Raw genomic sequence first — 17,331 nt, forward strand, 5'->3', positions numbered from 1 at the left:
TAGAAAATGGGGTTTTCCATGTGAGACAATGCCTTTGAACTGGGCCTTATATGGGATTCATATACATTATGTATATATCGTCATCTTTAGCTTAATGAATGCTTGTAAATGATTTAAAAACTACACCATAATTCTGTACTCACCTCCATGGAGAAATTAGGAGAAGTTGCTGAAACATAAAAACATAGATCAATGAAAGCTAGTAAATAAAATGTGAAAATACAGAAAGAGAGATTTGTAGAAATCGATAAATTTAATTGATCTTCACTCAATATCTTCTCTTGTACAGATAACAGGTTGTTTATAAGTACTACTTGTCTACAAATACGATCTATCTAGACAGTACAAACATGTTGGATCATGGAGGTGACAGATGTAATCCTGTTAAGAACACTATTGCAGCACTATGGAATATGTTGGCGCTATGTAAACAAAAGGAAGTAAATAAATGTTTTGCTCACTACGTAACCTGCACAGTTTTGTTGATATGACACCATATCTAAAAGGCTTATTATAGTATAACCACACAAATGTAGTTTATCGGTTATGCCAGTGCACACATCAGAGAGATGCAATGAACTTTAATGTGAACCTGTCTGGTAATTTCTAGCATCTTACTTGAGAGCAGGATATGATGAATGGAGGGATTGAGAGATCGATAAATCTGGAGTAAGGTTTCTAGGTAAAAAACAGAGTAATCCTGACAGGACTCCTAATTGGGACAGTGAGAGTCCTGATTGTCCCTCCCATACACAGTGATTGACAGCTGTACGTGCATCAGTGTGTACAGAGAAGGCTGTTAATCAATGTGTATGGGCGGGGTAATCAGGATTGAAACTGTCTCTCCTAGGAGACCTGTGGGGATCTACTCTCCTTTATACTTAAAATCTGGTCCAAATCATATAGACTTACAGTACAGACCAAAAGTTTGGACACACCTTCTCATTCAAAGAGTTTTCTGTATTTTCACGACTATGAAATTTGTAGATTCACACTGAAGGCATCAAAACTATGAAATAACACATGTGGAATTATATACTTAACAAAAAAGTGTGAAACAAGTGAAAATGTCTTATATTCTAGGTTCTTCAAAGTAGCCACCTTTTGCTTTGATTCCTGCTTTGCACACTCTTGGCATTCTCTTGATGAGCTTCAAGAGGTAGTCACCTGAAATAGTCTTCCAACAGTCTTGAAGGAGTTCCCAGAGATGCTTAGCATTTGTTGGCCTTTTTGCCTTCACTCTGCAGTCCAGCTCACCCCAAACCTCTCGATTGGGTTCAGGTCTGGTGACTGTGGAGGCCAGGTCATCTGGCGTAGCGCCCCATCACTCTCCTTCTTGGTCAAATAGCCCTTACACAGCCTGGAGGTGTGTTTGGGGTCATTGTCCTGTTGAAATGATGGTCCAACTAAATGCAAACCGGATGGAATAGCATGCCGCTGCAAGATGCTGTGGTAGCCATGCCGGTTCAGTATGCCTTCAATTTTGTATAAATCCCTAACAGTGTCACCAGCTTGGCACCCCCACACCATCACACCTCCTCCTCCATGCTTCACGGTGGGAACCAGGCATGTAGAGTCCATCCGTTCACCTTTTCTGTGTCACACAAAGACACGGTGGTTGGAACCAAAGATCTCAAATTTGGACTCTTCAGACCAAAGCACAGATTTCCGCTGATCTAATGTCCATTCCTTGTGTTCTTTAGCCCAAACAAATCTCTTCTGCTTGTTGCTTGTCCTTAGCAGTGGTTTTCTAGCAGCTATTTTACCATGAAGGCCTGCTGCACAAAGTCTCCTCTTAACAGTTGTTGTAGAGATGTGTCTGCTGCTAGAACTCTGTGTGGCATTGACCTGGTCTCTAATCTGAGCTGCTGTTATCCTGCCATTTCTGAGGCTGGTGACTCAGATGAACTTATCCTCCGCAGCAGAGGTGACTCTTGGTCTTCCTTTCCTGGGGCGCTCCTCATGTGAGCCAGTTTCTTTGTAGCGCTGGAAGGTTTTTGCAACTGCACTTTGGGACACTTTCAAAGTTTTCCCAATTTTTCTAACTGACTGACCTTCATTTCTTAAAGTAATGATGGCCACTTGTTTTTCTTTACTTAGCTGCTTTTCTTGCCATAATACAAATTCTAACAGTCTATTCAGTAGGACTATCAGCTGTGTATCCACCTTACTTCTGTACAACACAACTGATGGTTCCAACCCCATTTATAAGGCAAGAAATCCCACTTATTAAACCTGACAGGGCACACCCGTGAAGTGAAAACCATTTCTGGTGACAACCTCTTGAAGCTCATCAAGAGAATGCCAAGAGTGTGCAAAGCATTTTCAGTTGTTTCCCACTTTTTTATTAAGTATATAATTCCACATGTGTTAATTCATAGTTTTGATGCCTTCAGTGTGAATGTACAGTTTTCATAGTCATGAATATACAGAAAACTCTTTGAATGAGAAGGTGTGTCCAAACTTTTGGTCTGTACTGTATGTATTATAACATAGAGTTCAGCTTCTCTCCATATACCCGTTTTATTTTACTGCCAGACAGGGCAGCAGAAATCATCTTCTTGTAATGTAAAACATCTAGAAAGCTACAGGTTGGATACCTTCATATGGATTCCCAAAAAGCAGGCCTTGGTTTGGAGGTACAGAACTGGTAGGCAATCTGTCTAACAAACTGTAGAATGGATCTATCTCAAAAGTGCGATTCTAGAAATGAATAAACACGAGTCAAAGAAGATCACATGTAAGACCTATACAATTCCTACTAATTCCTACTGATATCCTATACATATCCTATACATACAGTACAATCAATGCGTAGCCTTTTATTGTTTTGCAAATTGTATATATGAGATAGTGATAGTTAATAGTTGTTTGACCCAACATTCACAGGACCAGAGACAGGCTGGATTTAATAATATCCTGTATTATCTGGCACGTCTATAAATATCTATATAAACTATAGTATACTACAATCACTTGTAGCTCAGTGTAATACCTTGTCCAAGTCCTGAATTTCAGTTTCACGAAGTTCTATAGTACTTTTCAATAAAATAATTTGTTCTCCGTATTTTCTATTTATATCCTGTAAACAATAAAAACACAACTATTACTTCTGTGTCCTATGATGTAGCTTAGCAAAACATTAAAAACCAAGTCCAGGCAACTTGTTTGTGAATTGTTACAAGTTCTGTAATATAACATACTTCTGTCCCTTATATTTAAAAAGTAGTTGTCTAGTTTCAACAGTTTCTTTCACATACCTTATCAATGCTAATATACACTCACCGGCCACTTTATTAGGTACACCTGTCCAACTGCTCGTCAACACTTAATTTCTAATCAGCCAATCACATGGCGGCAACTCAGTGCATTTAGGCATGTAGACATGGTCAAGACAATCTCCTGCAGTTCAAACTGAGCATCAGTATGGGGAAGAAAGGTGATTTGAGTGCCTTTGAACGTGGCATGGTTGTTGGTGCCAGAAGGGCTGGTCTGAGTATTTCAGAAACTGCTGATCTACTGGGATTTTCACGCACAACCATCTCTAGGGTTTACAGAGAATGGTCCGAAAAAGAAAAAAACATCCAGTGAGCGGCAGTTCTGTGGGTGGAAATGCGTTGTTGATGCCAGAGGTCAGAGGAGAATGGCCAGACTGGTTCGAGCTGATAGAAAGGCAACAGTGACTCAAATAGCCACCCGTTACAACCAAGGTAGCCAGAAGAGCATCTCTGAACGCACAGTACGTCGAACTTTGAGGCAGATGGGCTACAGCAGCAGAAGACCACACCGGGTGCCACTCCTTTCAGCTAAGAACAGGAAACTGAGGCTACAATTTGCACAAGCTCATCGAAATTGGACAATTGAAGATTGGAAAAACGTTGCCTGGTCTGATGAGTCTCGATTTCTGCTGCGACATTCGGATGGTAGGGTCAGAATTTGGCGTCAACAACATGAAAGCATGGATCCATCCTGCCTTGTATCAACGGTTCAGGCTGGTGGTGGTGGTGTCATGGTGTGGGGAATATTTTCTTGGCACTCTTTGGGCCCCTTGGTACCAATTGAGCATCGTTGCAACGCCAAAGCCTACCTGAGTATTGTTGCTGACCATGTCCATCCCTTTATGACCACAATGTACCCAACATCTGATGGCTACTTTCAGCAGGATAATGCGCCATGTCATAAAGCTGGAATCATCTCAGACTGGTTTCTTGAACATGACAATGAGTTCACTGTACTCCAATGGCCTCCACAGTCACCAGATCTCAATCCAATAGAGCATCTTTGGGATGTGGTGGAACGGGAGATTCGCATCATGGATGTGCAGCCGACAAATCTGCGGCAACTGTGTGATGCCATCATGTCAATATGGACCAAAATCTCTGAGGAATCCTTCCAGCACCTTGTTGAATCTATGCCACGAAGAATTGAGGCAGTTCTGAAGGCAAAAGGGGGTCCAACCCGTTACTAGCATGGTGTACCTAACAAAGTGGCCGGTGAGTGTATTGTATGATTTATAGCTAACTGTTAGACATGAGCTTATACTATACATGTACCTGCTGCTTTGCCAGTTTCTGTTCTATGCAGAGCTTCTCCTCTTGAGCAGATTTCAGCTGTGTCCTCAGTTCTCTCACTGTTCTTTCTGCTTCCATATTGCTCTAAATAAAATGTGCAGATAGAAATCATCCCCCACGTGGTATGCATGTATCTCATCATGACCCTTCTTTTCTGCTGGACTGAATTTATTTTCACATAAGCAGGGTCACATCAGGACTGGTTGAACCTAGGCTTTCAGGTTATTTTCTACCAATGGCTATATAATTAATGTACAAGTGGAACGCCTGGTCTATTCTCGTCTAATCCGCTAACTCTCTGCTTGACCCCTTACAATCTGGTTTCCGTGCTCTGCACTCTACTGAAACGGCTCTCACAAAAGTCTCCAATGATCTCCTAATGGCTAAATCCAATGGTGACTTCTCTCTTCTTATTCTACTGGACCTCTCTGCAGCCTTTGACACTGTTGACCATCATCTCCTCCTCACTATGCTCCGCTCAGTCGGCCTCAATGACACTGCGCTCTCCTGGTTCTCCTCTTATCTCTCAGACCGCACTTTCAGTGTATCATTTGCGAGCTCTGTTTCCTCCCCGCTTTCCCTTGCTGTTGGGGTTCCTCAGGGCTCGGTCCTAGGCCCCCTGCTCTTTTCTCTCTACACAGCCCCCATTGGACAAACCATCGCCAGATTTGGCTTCAGGTACCATCTTTATGCTGATGACACCCAATTATACACATCTTCCCGGGACATCACCCCTGCACTCATACAGAACACCAGCAACTGTCTCACTGCTGTCTCAAATATCATGTCCTCACTCTATCTGAAACTAAATCTCTCCAAGACTGAGCTACTACTGTCTCCACCATCTAATAGATCTGTCCCTGATATATCCATTGCAGTCTCAGGCCTTACTATAACTCCTAGGCAGCAGGCCCGCTGCCTCGGGGTCATGTTTGATGCAGACCTTTCCTTCACCCCTCATATTGAATCACTCGCACGTTCATGTCACCTCCACCTCAAAAACATCTCCAGAATACGTCCTTTCCTTACCAGAGATACACTAAAGACACTTATTGTCTCTCTGATTCATTCTCGCCTTGACTACTGTAACTCCTTACTAATCGGTCTTCCCCTCACTAAACCCTCCCCTCTACAATCTATTCTGAATGCAGCGTCCAGGCTCATCTATCAGGCTAGACGCTACAGTGATGCCTCTGGTCTGTGCCAGTCACTACATTGGCTGCCTATTCATTATAGAATAAAATATAAAGTTATCACACTCATCCACAAAGCTCTCCATAATGCCGCACCTCCCTACATTTCCTCCCTCATCTCTGTCTACCGCCCAACCCGTGCTCTCCGCTCACTCAATGACCTAACACTTACATCCTCTATTATCAGAACCTCCCACGCTCGTATACAAGACTTCTCCCGAGTTGCACCACTTCTCTGGAATGCTCTACCCCGGACAATCAGATTAACTCCCAATTTCTACAGTTTCAAACACAAACTAAAGACGCATCTTTTCGGACAGGCCTATCACAATGTCTAACGTAAACCCTTAACCCTCCTCTGTCTCCGCTCCCACACTTCCCCACATGATATGATGTCATCTAAGGATAACTTTATCTGTCCAAGCTCCATCCACATGTTACAGGACACGACTGTCAACTGCTCATAAAGTCTTATGTTTATGCAATGACAGTCACCTCTATTACAAAAGTGTCTGACCTCTGCATAAGCAATGCCGCCCCTGCTACCTCTTGTGTCACCCCCTCTACCTTATAGATTGTAAGCTCTGGCGAGCAGGGCCCTCAGTCCCATTGTGTGAAATGATTTTCTTTGTAATGTATCTTTCTGTCTGGATTTGAACCCTACAAATTGTACAGCGCTGCGGAATATGTTGGCGCTATATAAATAAAATTTATTATTATTATTATTATTATTACTACAAGTGCTAATCTTTGGCTCTTGGAATGGACTAGTCAATGCCTAAACCCTACAATACTCTATACCTTCTCCAAAAACAAAGAGGGGATCTGTGCATTCAAAGTGGTGTTTTTTTTTTTTTTTTTATTTGTTTGTTTGTTTTTTTATACACCATCCCCTCAAGAGGGCTGCAATCATTAGATCGCTTATACCATAGGTAAAATCCTTGTATAACTATTGAAGCATGCCACATATTTCAATAGTTATATTGCTCTGGTAGGCCAAGGAACCTTTAGAAGGATTGAGGAAGCACAAATATCCGCTTTACTATTACTGCAGAAGTTGGTTTAAAGAATGATGAGACACCTTAAAGGGATTCTACCATTAAAAAAACTTTTTTTTTTTTCTAGTTGACACGTGGGAATAGCCTTAAAGGCTATTCTTCTCCTAACTTTAGATGTCTTCTTCGCCCCGCTGTTCGGTTAAAAATCTGTTTTTCGTCCGTATGCAAAGGAGTTCTCTTGCAGCACTGGGGCTGGCCCCAATGCTCAAACTGCACTGGGGGCGTGAGAACTCTCCAACGCCGCCTCCATCTTCATCAGCAACGGCCTCTTCATCTTCTTCTTCCAGCGCTGCGGGGGTCACACTTGTACACCTGCGCAGAATTCCAGTGAAATAACCCAATAAAGGTTGCTCCCTTTTGCGTCATGCTCCACAAACAAAGGCCTCTTGGAAGGTCGAGCATGACGCAAAAGGGAGCAACCTTTATTGGGTTATTTCACTGGAATTCTGTCTTCCCAACTACATCAGGGAAGTTAGGCTTGCACATTCCAGTGAGCGCCCTCTATTGTTTTGCAATACTGAGGCAGCATCTGACTTCCTAATTACATAATGGAAGACAGATTTGCAAATTCTTCCCATGGTCCATTGCAAAGTGGAGTGCTAAAGGCTTAATGAGTCTCCACACACCTATATGGTGGTCTCTCCCTAAGGAGTGACAATATCCCCTTAACCCTGAATTTTCCATGTGACTCATTTGCTTTAAAGAGGAACAAAAAAAGTGTGTTTTTTTCCTAATTTACTCTGAACACAACTACAACACAAAGAGGGTGGGGTGTAGCATTCACATACAAGATAATTGGGAGAACCATGCAAATGTGGCCATAAGCTGAGGTTGGAGGACCCCCCTTCTTGAGAGACCCACACTTATTTGACACGTATGTCATATTTATGGCATATCTGCAGAATGCCCCAGTTTGGACTGCCCTATTAGGGTGGCTACATATACTAGACAAATCCTGACTTGACCCATAAATGTTGGTGAAATAAGTCAATGATCTAATGTGTATAAAAACAACCCTACTCTCACCTGAATGCAGACGTTGGGGAAAGCACGATCAGACATGTTGCTTTTCCTCCTACTGGGAGACAAGCTGGTGCTAGATGTGATACCGTAGTAAACAGTTATGTATCGTTACCCTAATAAAATGAAGCGCTGACTAGAGATGAGCGAACACTATTCGCTTTAAGTTCTCCAAACAAATTAGTCGATGAGTGATTTATTTTGCACTAAAAATACATGTAATACTAAGCCCCAATCTAACAAACTGAATCAAGAATACGTCTAGCTCCCTTGATGTTACATATTATAGTTACTTTTTTCCAGTTATATTTCATCAACCATGGCAAACATTGTAACAATCTATCATCTAGAGTAAATGGAATTACCTTGCACTCATCTTTCATTCTCTTCACCTCACCCTCCAACGTAGCAATAGTTATATGCATTGCCCCCATTTGTTTCACTTTAGCTTCATTTTCAGCCTGGAGAAATAAGACAGAACATAGATCATCATCATTAGGAATCCATAGAATAAATGTGCAAGCAGCATCCTCTGTATACACATTACCCACATTACAACATCTCCAAGGATGATCAGTAAATTGGTTTCCTGTAAAACAACTGACCCGTGTGGGTTTTGGGATGAGTGCCTGTACAACACCACTAACTCTCTTACTGCACAATGTTCCCTGCACTTTAAGTCCCCTGGTGAGAAAAGCACATTTTAGACATTGTCCTGATTCGTCTGCAATGGCGTTGTACCAGAAACTAGAATATAAGGTCTATTGTATTCTTAGGCCTGGTACACATCTACAATTGGTATTTCATTTGGGGAGTCCACTTCTCTAAAACCTGATCTGGACTCTTATGACAATTTACTTATCCAGCACTCCATATCCTCAAACAGGGGCCTGCCAAAAATCCATATAAGAAAACTGTGACCTAGCTACACGCCATAGGAAAGCTATGACAACAGTTCATACCCTTCCAAAGTTAAAATGAAAACACCCCATACCAAACTATGCCTTCATATTGTGTCTGCTACATATCATATTATATACCTTAAGTGTGTCCACCTGCTTGTGTAAGCTGGTTATTGTCTCTTCCGTGCCTTTAAGCTTTTCATTATTCTGCTTCACAATATGTTCTAAGTCAACAGCCTTCCTTACCTAATAAAATAACAAAAAATAGCTTTAATTTGATTAGTTGTTATTGCTGTTACCCATAGTTTATTGACCTATAGCATATGCTGTGTCTAGTAATTTCATTGTATTTAGCAACAGGAATTGGTCAGCATGCTTACTGTTTATGATGCTTTTATCCTATGTAAATTTATTTTATGTATATTTTGGCACTAATTTATTTTTCTGTTAGAATTACAGATACATCCAACATTGTAACATTTCTAGTACCTGTATATTCTGTTTACTGCAATGGTCAGGTAGATTGTCTTCAATCAGAAAACAAAGAAACAGTGCTAACATTGTCAATGGGATGTATTTGGTATTTGCATCACAAACCATGTCAATTGACTGAATCTACAAAATACAAGGGGGTGGAGGAACGAGGAAGCACTTTCTCCAGTGGTTGATCTTCGATCAGTCTGCCCCAGGGTCTTCCACATAAATCAATGTGTAAAATAGTGCTGTCTCTACTTCACTAATTGAATAGAATGAAGCTAACCCATAACAGCAGACACAGACTATGGACAAGGGAAGTGAAAAACTAAAGTTATTTTTGCAATATCAACAAATCCTTTGAGGATTCTGAACAAGTATATGTATTCTTGTATGTATATCGTGATACCTTTTTACAGTATTTATTGAGTACTAGCTCTTACCCGCGACTTCGTCTGCGGTGATTTGAGAATTGGGCGGACACAGACGTGTGAAACTGTAAAAGTGCTTTAAAAAGTTTGGTGGGCTAGCAAATGTGATGTGATGTGTTATATTGTGTATGTAGTGATACAGACAATGTGATGTGTTGTATTGTGTATGTAGTGATACAGACAATGTGATGTGTTATATTGTGTATGTAGTGATACAGACAATGCGATGTGTTGTATTGTGTATGTCGTGATACAGACAATGCGATGTGTTGTATTGTGTATGTCGTGATACAGACAATGCGATGTGTTGTATTGTGTATGTCGTGATACAGACAATGCGATGTGTTGTATTGTGTATGTCGTGATACAGACAATGCGTTGTGATGTATTGTGTATGTCGTGATACAGACAATGCGATGTGTTGTATTGTGTATGTCGTGATACAGACAATGCGATGTGTTGTATTGTGTATGTCGTGATACAGACAATGCGATGTGTTGTATTGTGTATGTCGTGATACAGACAATGCAATGTGTTGTATTGTGTATGTCGTGATACAGACAATGCGATGTGTTGTATTGTGTATGTCGTGATACAGACAATGCGATGTGTTGTATTGTGTATGTCGTGATACAGACAATGCGATGTGATGTATTGTGTATGTCGTGATACAGACAATGCGATGTGTTGTATTGTGTATGTCGTGATACAGACAATGCGATGTGTTGTATTGTGTATGTCGTGATACAGACAATGCGATGTGTTGTATTGTGTATGTCGTGATACAGACAATGCGATGTGTTGTATTGTGTATGTCGTGATACAGACAATGCGATGTGTTGTATTGTGTATGTCGTGATACAGACAATGCGATGTGTTGTATTGTGTATGTAGTAATACAGACAATGTGATCTGTTATATAGTGGAAAGCTATATGTAAATGTGAGTGAGTAGAGTGAGGGCTACTCCTGAGGTGACAGTAAGGACTGTGCAGGCAGGTTGAGGCAGGAAATGCCAGGCAGTGTGTGGGAGTCTATAGCTGGGGCTAGGAGTCCTGCTTTTGTGAGTCTCCTGCTAGGAAGCCATGTAGTTTAGTGGCACCAAAAGTAGCCTGTGATTCAATCCTAAGGGAAAACTATGTTTGTGGAAAATTGCACGCAAATCCGTCCAGGCGTTTTAGCGTGATTGAGGAACAAACATCCAAACTCACAAACATCCAAACATCAAAACACACAAACTTTCACACTTATAATATTAGTAGGATAAGCATTCTTACAGCATTCCATTGTGAGTTCAACATAATGTTTTTACTACATTTTATTACATTCTATATATCTTCTATGACACACAGCTTTAAAGAGGACATTTCACCACCTCCGCCAAATCCAATTCTTTACATCATTTAATAGGCGATGATTCACTGATTCTAGGACAGTTGGATTTTTTTTCTCTAGCCCCTACCATTCCTGAGCAATAAGTGCTGTAAATTTTAGTTCCTGATATGCCATTTAGGCTCTGTACTGTCAGGGGGACTGTGTCAGAGAGGAACATACAAGGGGTTTGATTCTTAGCTCTGACAAGGCAGCTTTTTATTGGAGCTCTGAATCACGCCCTGCCTGACACTGCCCTTCTGATATTACAGAGTATAAATAGTGAATCGGAAGGCAAAACTATCTGCGTTTGTTGCTCAGGAACAGTCGGGGCTATAGAAAAAAATTCCAACTGCACTGGAATCTGTAGAGTGGCAACTATTAACAGATAAGAACTAGAATTGGTGCAGGTGGTGAAAAGTCCTCTTTAAGTGGTCTGCTGCAGTGAGTTATGTGTAAGAAGAGTACTGAGATGCATCTTTACCTCTTTATCCAGTGATTGCTTTAGATTCTCTTTCTGTTTCTTCTCTTTTTCTAGTGCACATGTCTGAAACTGGTATGGGAGAATGTTAGCATTGATTGAGAGATTCTGTATGATCAGGATTTGAAAAGATTCAGGTGAACATCCTAGCATCAACCTACTAATAAGTAAGTCTATGTTGATACACAGCAATCAAACCGAACAAGCAGAGCTGCAGTGTAAAGTATAGGGTAGGCATATAGAAGATATCAAATTAATTTCCTACAGCAAGACCAGACGGCAAAACCTACAGTAATAGTATTTGCCCTAGGCTTCTGGTTCCCTACATGCACCCATTATAACACACGGTCGTGTTTGTGGTTCCATAGAAAATAATGGTGTAATGACCAGGGCCGTAAGGGCCCGCAGCCAGCTGGAGTTGACCACGCGCCCGGACAACCTTGATAGAGATCAAGGAAATACTCATACTCACCTTTCCTTGGCTTTTGACAATCCCAGCATCCTCTCTTGCGCTCTTCTGAACTATGATTGAGGTCATCTTAATGACATCAGCACATCCCACATGACTTCTGAGGCGCATCATAGGCTCCAGCAGTGACGTATTGAGCACCTCAGCTCAGTCACAGGTAGAAAACTACCAAGGAAGATGCTGAAGAGAGCGAGGATGTCCAGAAGAGGCAAAGTGAGTATAAGTGTTGCACAGTTACTTAATATAATAATAACACTGAAGAGGTGGGCCAAACCTCACGAATAGTCCTTGAATTTCGCAAGGTTTACCTCAAGTGGCTCTAGGGGGGCTCTTGGGAGCATATTATACTTTGTGAGGCCACTGTGGGGAGTATATAATACTGTGTGTGGTCATCGTGGAGCATACTGAACTGTGTGTGGGGGCCACTGGAGCATATTGTGCTGTTTGGGGGCCATTGTGGAGCATATAATATTGTGTGGGGGCCCTTCACTATGCACATCACACGCCATCTGTTTTATAGCGGCTGTGCACTATTATTACAGGCTGTAACAACACTACATGGTGATTATAAAACAGATACTGTGAATTGTAAATAGTGAAGTAGTCACATCAAAAGCACCACAATATCTTCAAATAGTTGATCAGCAGGGGCCCTGGGTGTTGGACCCCCACTAATCTCTTAGACTGTTGCAACCCTGAAAATCAGCTGGAATCCACAGACCACCTCCAAAGAGCTGCAGCATCATCTTGCTGCAGATGGTGTCACTGTGCATCGGTCAACAATACAGCACACTTTGCACAAGGAGAAGCTGTATGGGAGAGTGATGAGAAAGAAGCCGTTTCATAGGACTGTAATTTATTGGTTACTTTTTGTCAATACTTCATTAGGCAACTGCAATTGCCTAAACTTTTATTTGGACTGTATTGTATACATCATAACTGGTTATTAACTTAAGAGCAAAAAGGACTGAAGGGTGAAACTGAAATGGTGTTTCTTTCAGTTATGTAATGTACTATAACACACAGTGCAAGAACATTTTTCATATGCACAGTATGCTAGATTATTTCTTAGATAAAATAATGTGAAATCTAAGTTTCCCTTGTAATTTTAATGTTTCCTCTGTAAACAGGCACTCATCCTTGGTTTTACCATTTTGAAGTTGGCCATCAAAAATGCCATGCTTGTATATAACAAAGACACAGTACAAAAATATGTACCATATACTGCACCACACCTTTCTATATACACCATACCTTATAGGTACTATATAACTAATCCATTACTAGTGCTTACTTCAAGTTCTGCCTTCAGTTTCACAGTTTCTTCTTTGCACTGGTTAACAGTAGAAGTTAAGGTCTCTACAGTCTTCTTCTTGGCCACATCTGTGCTCTGTCAGATGAACATAAAATATAACATCCTCATAATCCTCATGTAGTACATGCATGATAACTATAATATTGTAAGTGTCCATCCATAGAGCTGTAATAAATATATATATATATATATATATATATATATATATATATATATATATATATATCTCAAGGATTAACCGTCAACATTTTGAAAAATTGTTGCAAATAAAAGTATATTAAAGGGTTTTCTCACCAAAGATATTTATGTAACAGCCACATAATCTGCTATGAAGAGGTGGATGTAAATGTGTATCTCACCATTTGTATGCGACTTCTTTAAAAAAAAAAAAAAAGACAAGTTTTGGGTGCTTGACTGTTTCCAGTACTCTCTTAGAAGTGAATGGAGAGAGTTGCACATGCACAGACATGTGATGGGTGTCCCAGACCCCTATTCTCAAGACATGCCCAGGCATTTGAACCACATCTATAAGATATTTTTTTCATATCCTGTGGAAATGGGAAAACCCCATTAAAGGGAATGTGTCACCAGAAAAAGACCTAATGATCAGCACACAGCTATTCTGTATATGTGGATAGGACTCAGAATCCACCAGTCACAATAGAGGATTTCACAGTATATATAACCCCCCCCCCCCTTACACAATGACCTGTCAGAGGCCACAGCGCATGTCTACAAAACTCTCCCATAGAAGTTGATAGGGTCTGCTCAAGACCATTGTGTCTATGGCCCATGGTCTATCTCCAGGAGACAGAAAGTCACAAACTAATTTAGGTTTAGTAACAATAAAATTAGGAACAACATTACCAAAAATTGCTAAAAACTGTCTTTTAATAGAAAAAAAATGTGAAAAAAATATATATATATTGTTTCCGGATGACACTTTCATTTTAAAGGGTTTTCCTAGAAAACAACATGCCAACAATGTCAAATAGATGTGGGTACCACCTCTGGTACCCATACTTATCTCTAGAATGAATCACCCTCCTCGCCTCCTCCATACTGTGCCACATAACTTACTGCGACCTCACTGAGAAGACTCTCAGCTATGGGTGAGCTAATCTGTTTCCGTAACTCCCAATAGAATTGACTGGACATTACAGAAACTATGAATAACAATGTGGCTGTAACTCCCATTCACATTTATGGGCGTTAAGACAACAGCAAAGCTCAGAGCTCTGCTGTTTCCATAAAGCCCAACCATAGCCGTCGGTCTTCTCAACAAGGTCGTGGGCAGGCAAGTAGACAACATGATGCGTTTTTGCTGCATTTTTTTTTTCAGCAGCATTTTGTGGCTGTGGTTCACTATGTGGATCCTTAGCCCAAGAACTTATTCAGACTGCCATAATACAGTTATATTATACAGACTGTATTACAGCCACAAATCCTCTCCCAACCACAGGCCTTATGACCCAAGCTAGCAGGTAGGTCCCAATGATGATGCTAGTTTGGGTCCTTAGAGCCATAGTCAAGATGGAATTGCAGCCATATTTTGGTCTGTATAATATAGTTGCATTACGACCATGTGATTAATAAATGACTAGCATAAAGTCACGTGCACACATGGATTTCTAGCAACATAAGCAAAATAAGTGAATTTGGTTTCACAGGGCCCCATGCAAATTATATTAAAAAATATGGAGATATTCTGCAGATTTCTGAATCTCTACCTTGTTCTATTTGCTGCAGTTTTTTTTTTTTCTGGATCTGCAAAGGATCTCATGTATTGCTTTGGAGGGGATGAAAAATCCCTTCTACAAAATCTTCACTAAAATCCGCACCATATCCAAAATTTTAAGCATAGGGTCGAACGGGCAAAAAAAAAACATCAGAAAATCCTCAAACAATCCAAACATATATATACCTGCTATAGTTATACAGGACACCTACTTGGAAGCGAAGCCTTTCAGCCTCTGATTTCTCTAAAGCTTTTTCCAACTCCTCCCTGTCCAAGAGAAATTTCTGCTCCTTTTCTCTGTACCTATAGAGGACAGAAGTATTGTGGTGGTATCCGGTCAGATTTACAGTGATAGAACCAATATCGCCACTGTATCCCTAAAATATACCAGGTAGCGAGCATCCCAAAAGTTGCCATATAAGAAGACACCAGTATTATACGAGATGATACATGATAGATGGCGGGTACTGTTACAGATTTTTCATTAGTAACAAGTGTCTTAGAAGTTACACTTCTACACATAAAAAGATATTTATCAAAATGCCATGAAGGTGATATTGTGGATCTGAAACACCTCAACATTCTCTGTGTAAGTATTCAGTGGCATATCTGTAACTTTATTTTTACTTAAAGGGGTTGTCTAGTCTAGAAAACACAGTTTCATACAACATATTAGGCACTTCTGAATTACTAGATCCTGTTCTACTCCTTATCTCTTGACCAGATTGGATTGGAATATGAATATGAGTGTCTGAAGGATCTATCCTGCAGACAACCCACTGATGTGTAAGGCACTGTGTAATACTGAATTTCCCCTGTGATGGCGCTTCAGGGAAATGAAACATTTACTGCCAGGATTTCCTACAGACTACAGCGGATTACCGGAGGCCCCACCCTTTATGATCTGCTTGGGACACTATAAATAAATAGAGATTATCCAATTCGGAGACCGCCGTTGAATTGTTATCCTTTTTTGTTCAATTATATCAGCTTTATCGTTCTATAATGTGCATTAGTACCTGGTGCATTGGCACTGCACTGGTGGGCTGTATATTATATCTACAGTCATAACCAGGTAACCAAGGGGCACAGTATTGTCAAGTGATACCTAGCTAACCAAAATACTGTAAAACGAATCCTGATGCTGAATATGCTGAAGGAAGTGGCCTAATGCCCCATGAGCTTGGGCCTAAACAATACTTTGCCCGTTTGTGAGTTATGATGGTATGAAACTATACAATAATGCAGACTACGTCATCTCAGGTACAATATCAACACAGGTTTAACTATATTCAGTATGAACATACAATTTCAGCTCCGACTCCAGCTTGTTGTTTTCCTCCTGAAGGGTTGTCATGTGGGCTTGTCTTTTCTATAAATATAAGAAATAGTGAAATTAGTAGTAACTAGAAATCCTGCAGTAAGCTATGGAAATTTTTTATTAGGCTGCAATGCTGGTAGAGAAGACTTTACATGTCTCTAAAAGGAACAAAAGGTTGTTCATGAAAATATCTATAAACAGCAAGCACAATGCCGCCGATCACAAAAAGAGAGACAAGTTCAATCCTCCAAACATGCATATAAAGAGGCAAGATTGTACTTGTTTACCACAAATAAAAGGTAATGCCACTAGGTTTCAGGGAAAACCAAGCATTGATCTGTAGGGTGCTACATTCCAAAAAGTCGTGCTAGAGCAGGTTTCCCTTTTCCACCAAAGGAGAACTTCTATCCATATTCCTTTCTCAGGATTCTTAGCAGGTCATGTATGTTCTATAAGTCCATGTACAGCAAAAAATGGACTAACAAAGGCACCATCTCCTTGAGGAGGTATAGTAGCCCTTCTGACCAATGAAAAGTTATATAAAATTATACAGTTTTCTCAAAAGTGCTTGCTCTATGTTTGCTGTCAGTAAATTGAAACCTACAATCTACATTAACAAAAAAAAATAAAAAATACAATATGGATAGACTAACAAATTGGTGGTGGTCTTAGTATTGGTACCTCTTCTGATCAGCTAATTGGGGGAGGGGCACAACACCCCATAGAGCACTGTATTCCCTTATTCTTTACCCAGGAACACCTCTGTGCATTTTTCTAGTTTAGTTAATTCTCTAGGCTTCTTATAGTTCAGTCCCTTTCAAATGAATAACATTGAGGTATAATACCAGGCACAGCCTCTACAGAATGTACCAAGCTGTGCTTAAGAAACAAATAGGAACTGCATCCCCTTAAATTGACTGGAAGGGCTAAGAGGCAAAACACCACTGATCTGATATTGATGGCTTATGTGAATAATTTTCTGCAATGT

At 40.5% G+C, this 17,331-nt stretch overlaps 1 protein-coding gene across 1 annotated transcript in view; it reads right to left on the reverse strand.

Annotated features, from left to right (window-relative positions):
• The window catches only part of CALCOCO2 (calcium binding and coiled-coil domain 2), a 49,931-nt gene that overhangs the window by 4,377 nt on the left and 28,223 nt on the right, over window positions 1–17,331 (reverse strand). The window contains exons 9-18 of the mRNA XM_075278290.1: window positions 16,330–16,394; window positions 15,235–15,325; window positions 13,264–13,359; window positions 11,504–11,572; window positions 8,883–8,990; window positions 8,208–8,303; window positions 4,554–4,655; window positions 2,996–3,082; window positions 2,601–2,703; window positions 144–169 (exon numbers count right to left, since the gene is read on the reverse strand). Coding sequence (XP_075134391.1) covers window positions 144–169; window positions 2,601–2,703; window positions 2,996–3,082; window positions 4,554–4,655; window positions 8,208–8,303; window positions 8,883–8,990; window positions 11,504–11,572; window positions 13,264–13,359; window positions 15,235–15,325; window positions 16,330–16,394 — 843 coding nt within the window. The remainder of the gene's footprint in view (window positions 1–143; window positions 170–2,600; window positions 2,704–2,995; window positions 3,083–4,553; window positions 4,656–8,207; window positions 8,304–8,882; window positions 8,991–11,503; window positions 11,573–13,263; window positions 13,360–15,234; window positions 15,326–16,329; window positions 16,395–17,331) is intronic.

This window comes from Leptodactylus fuscus, chromosome 6 (assembly GCF_031893055.1).
Source record: "Leptodactylus fuscus isolate aLepFus1 chromosome 6, aLepFus1.hap2, whole genome shotgun sequence".
Lineage (NCBI taxonomy): Eukaryota > Metazoa > Chordata > Amphibia > Anura > Leptodactylidae > Leptodactylus > Leptodactylus fuscus.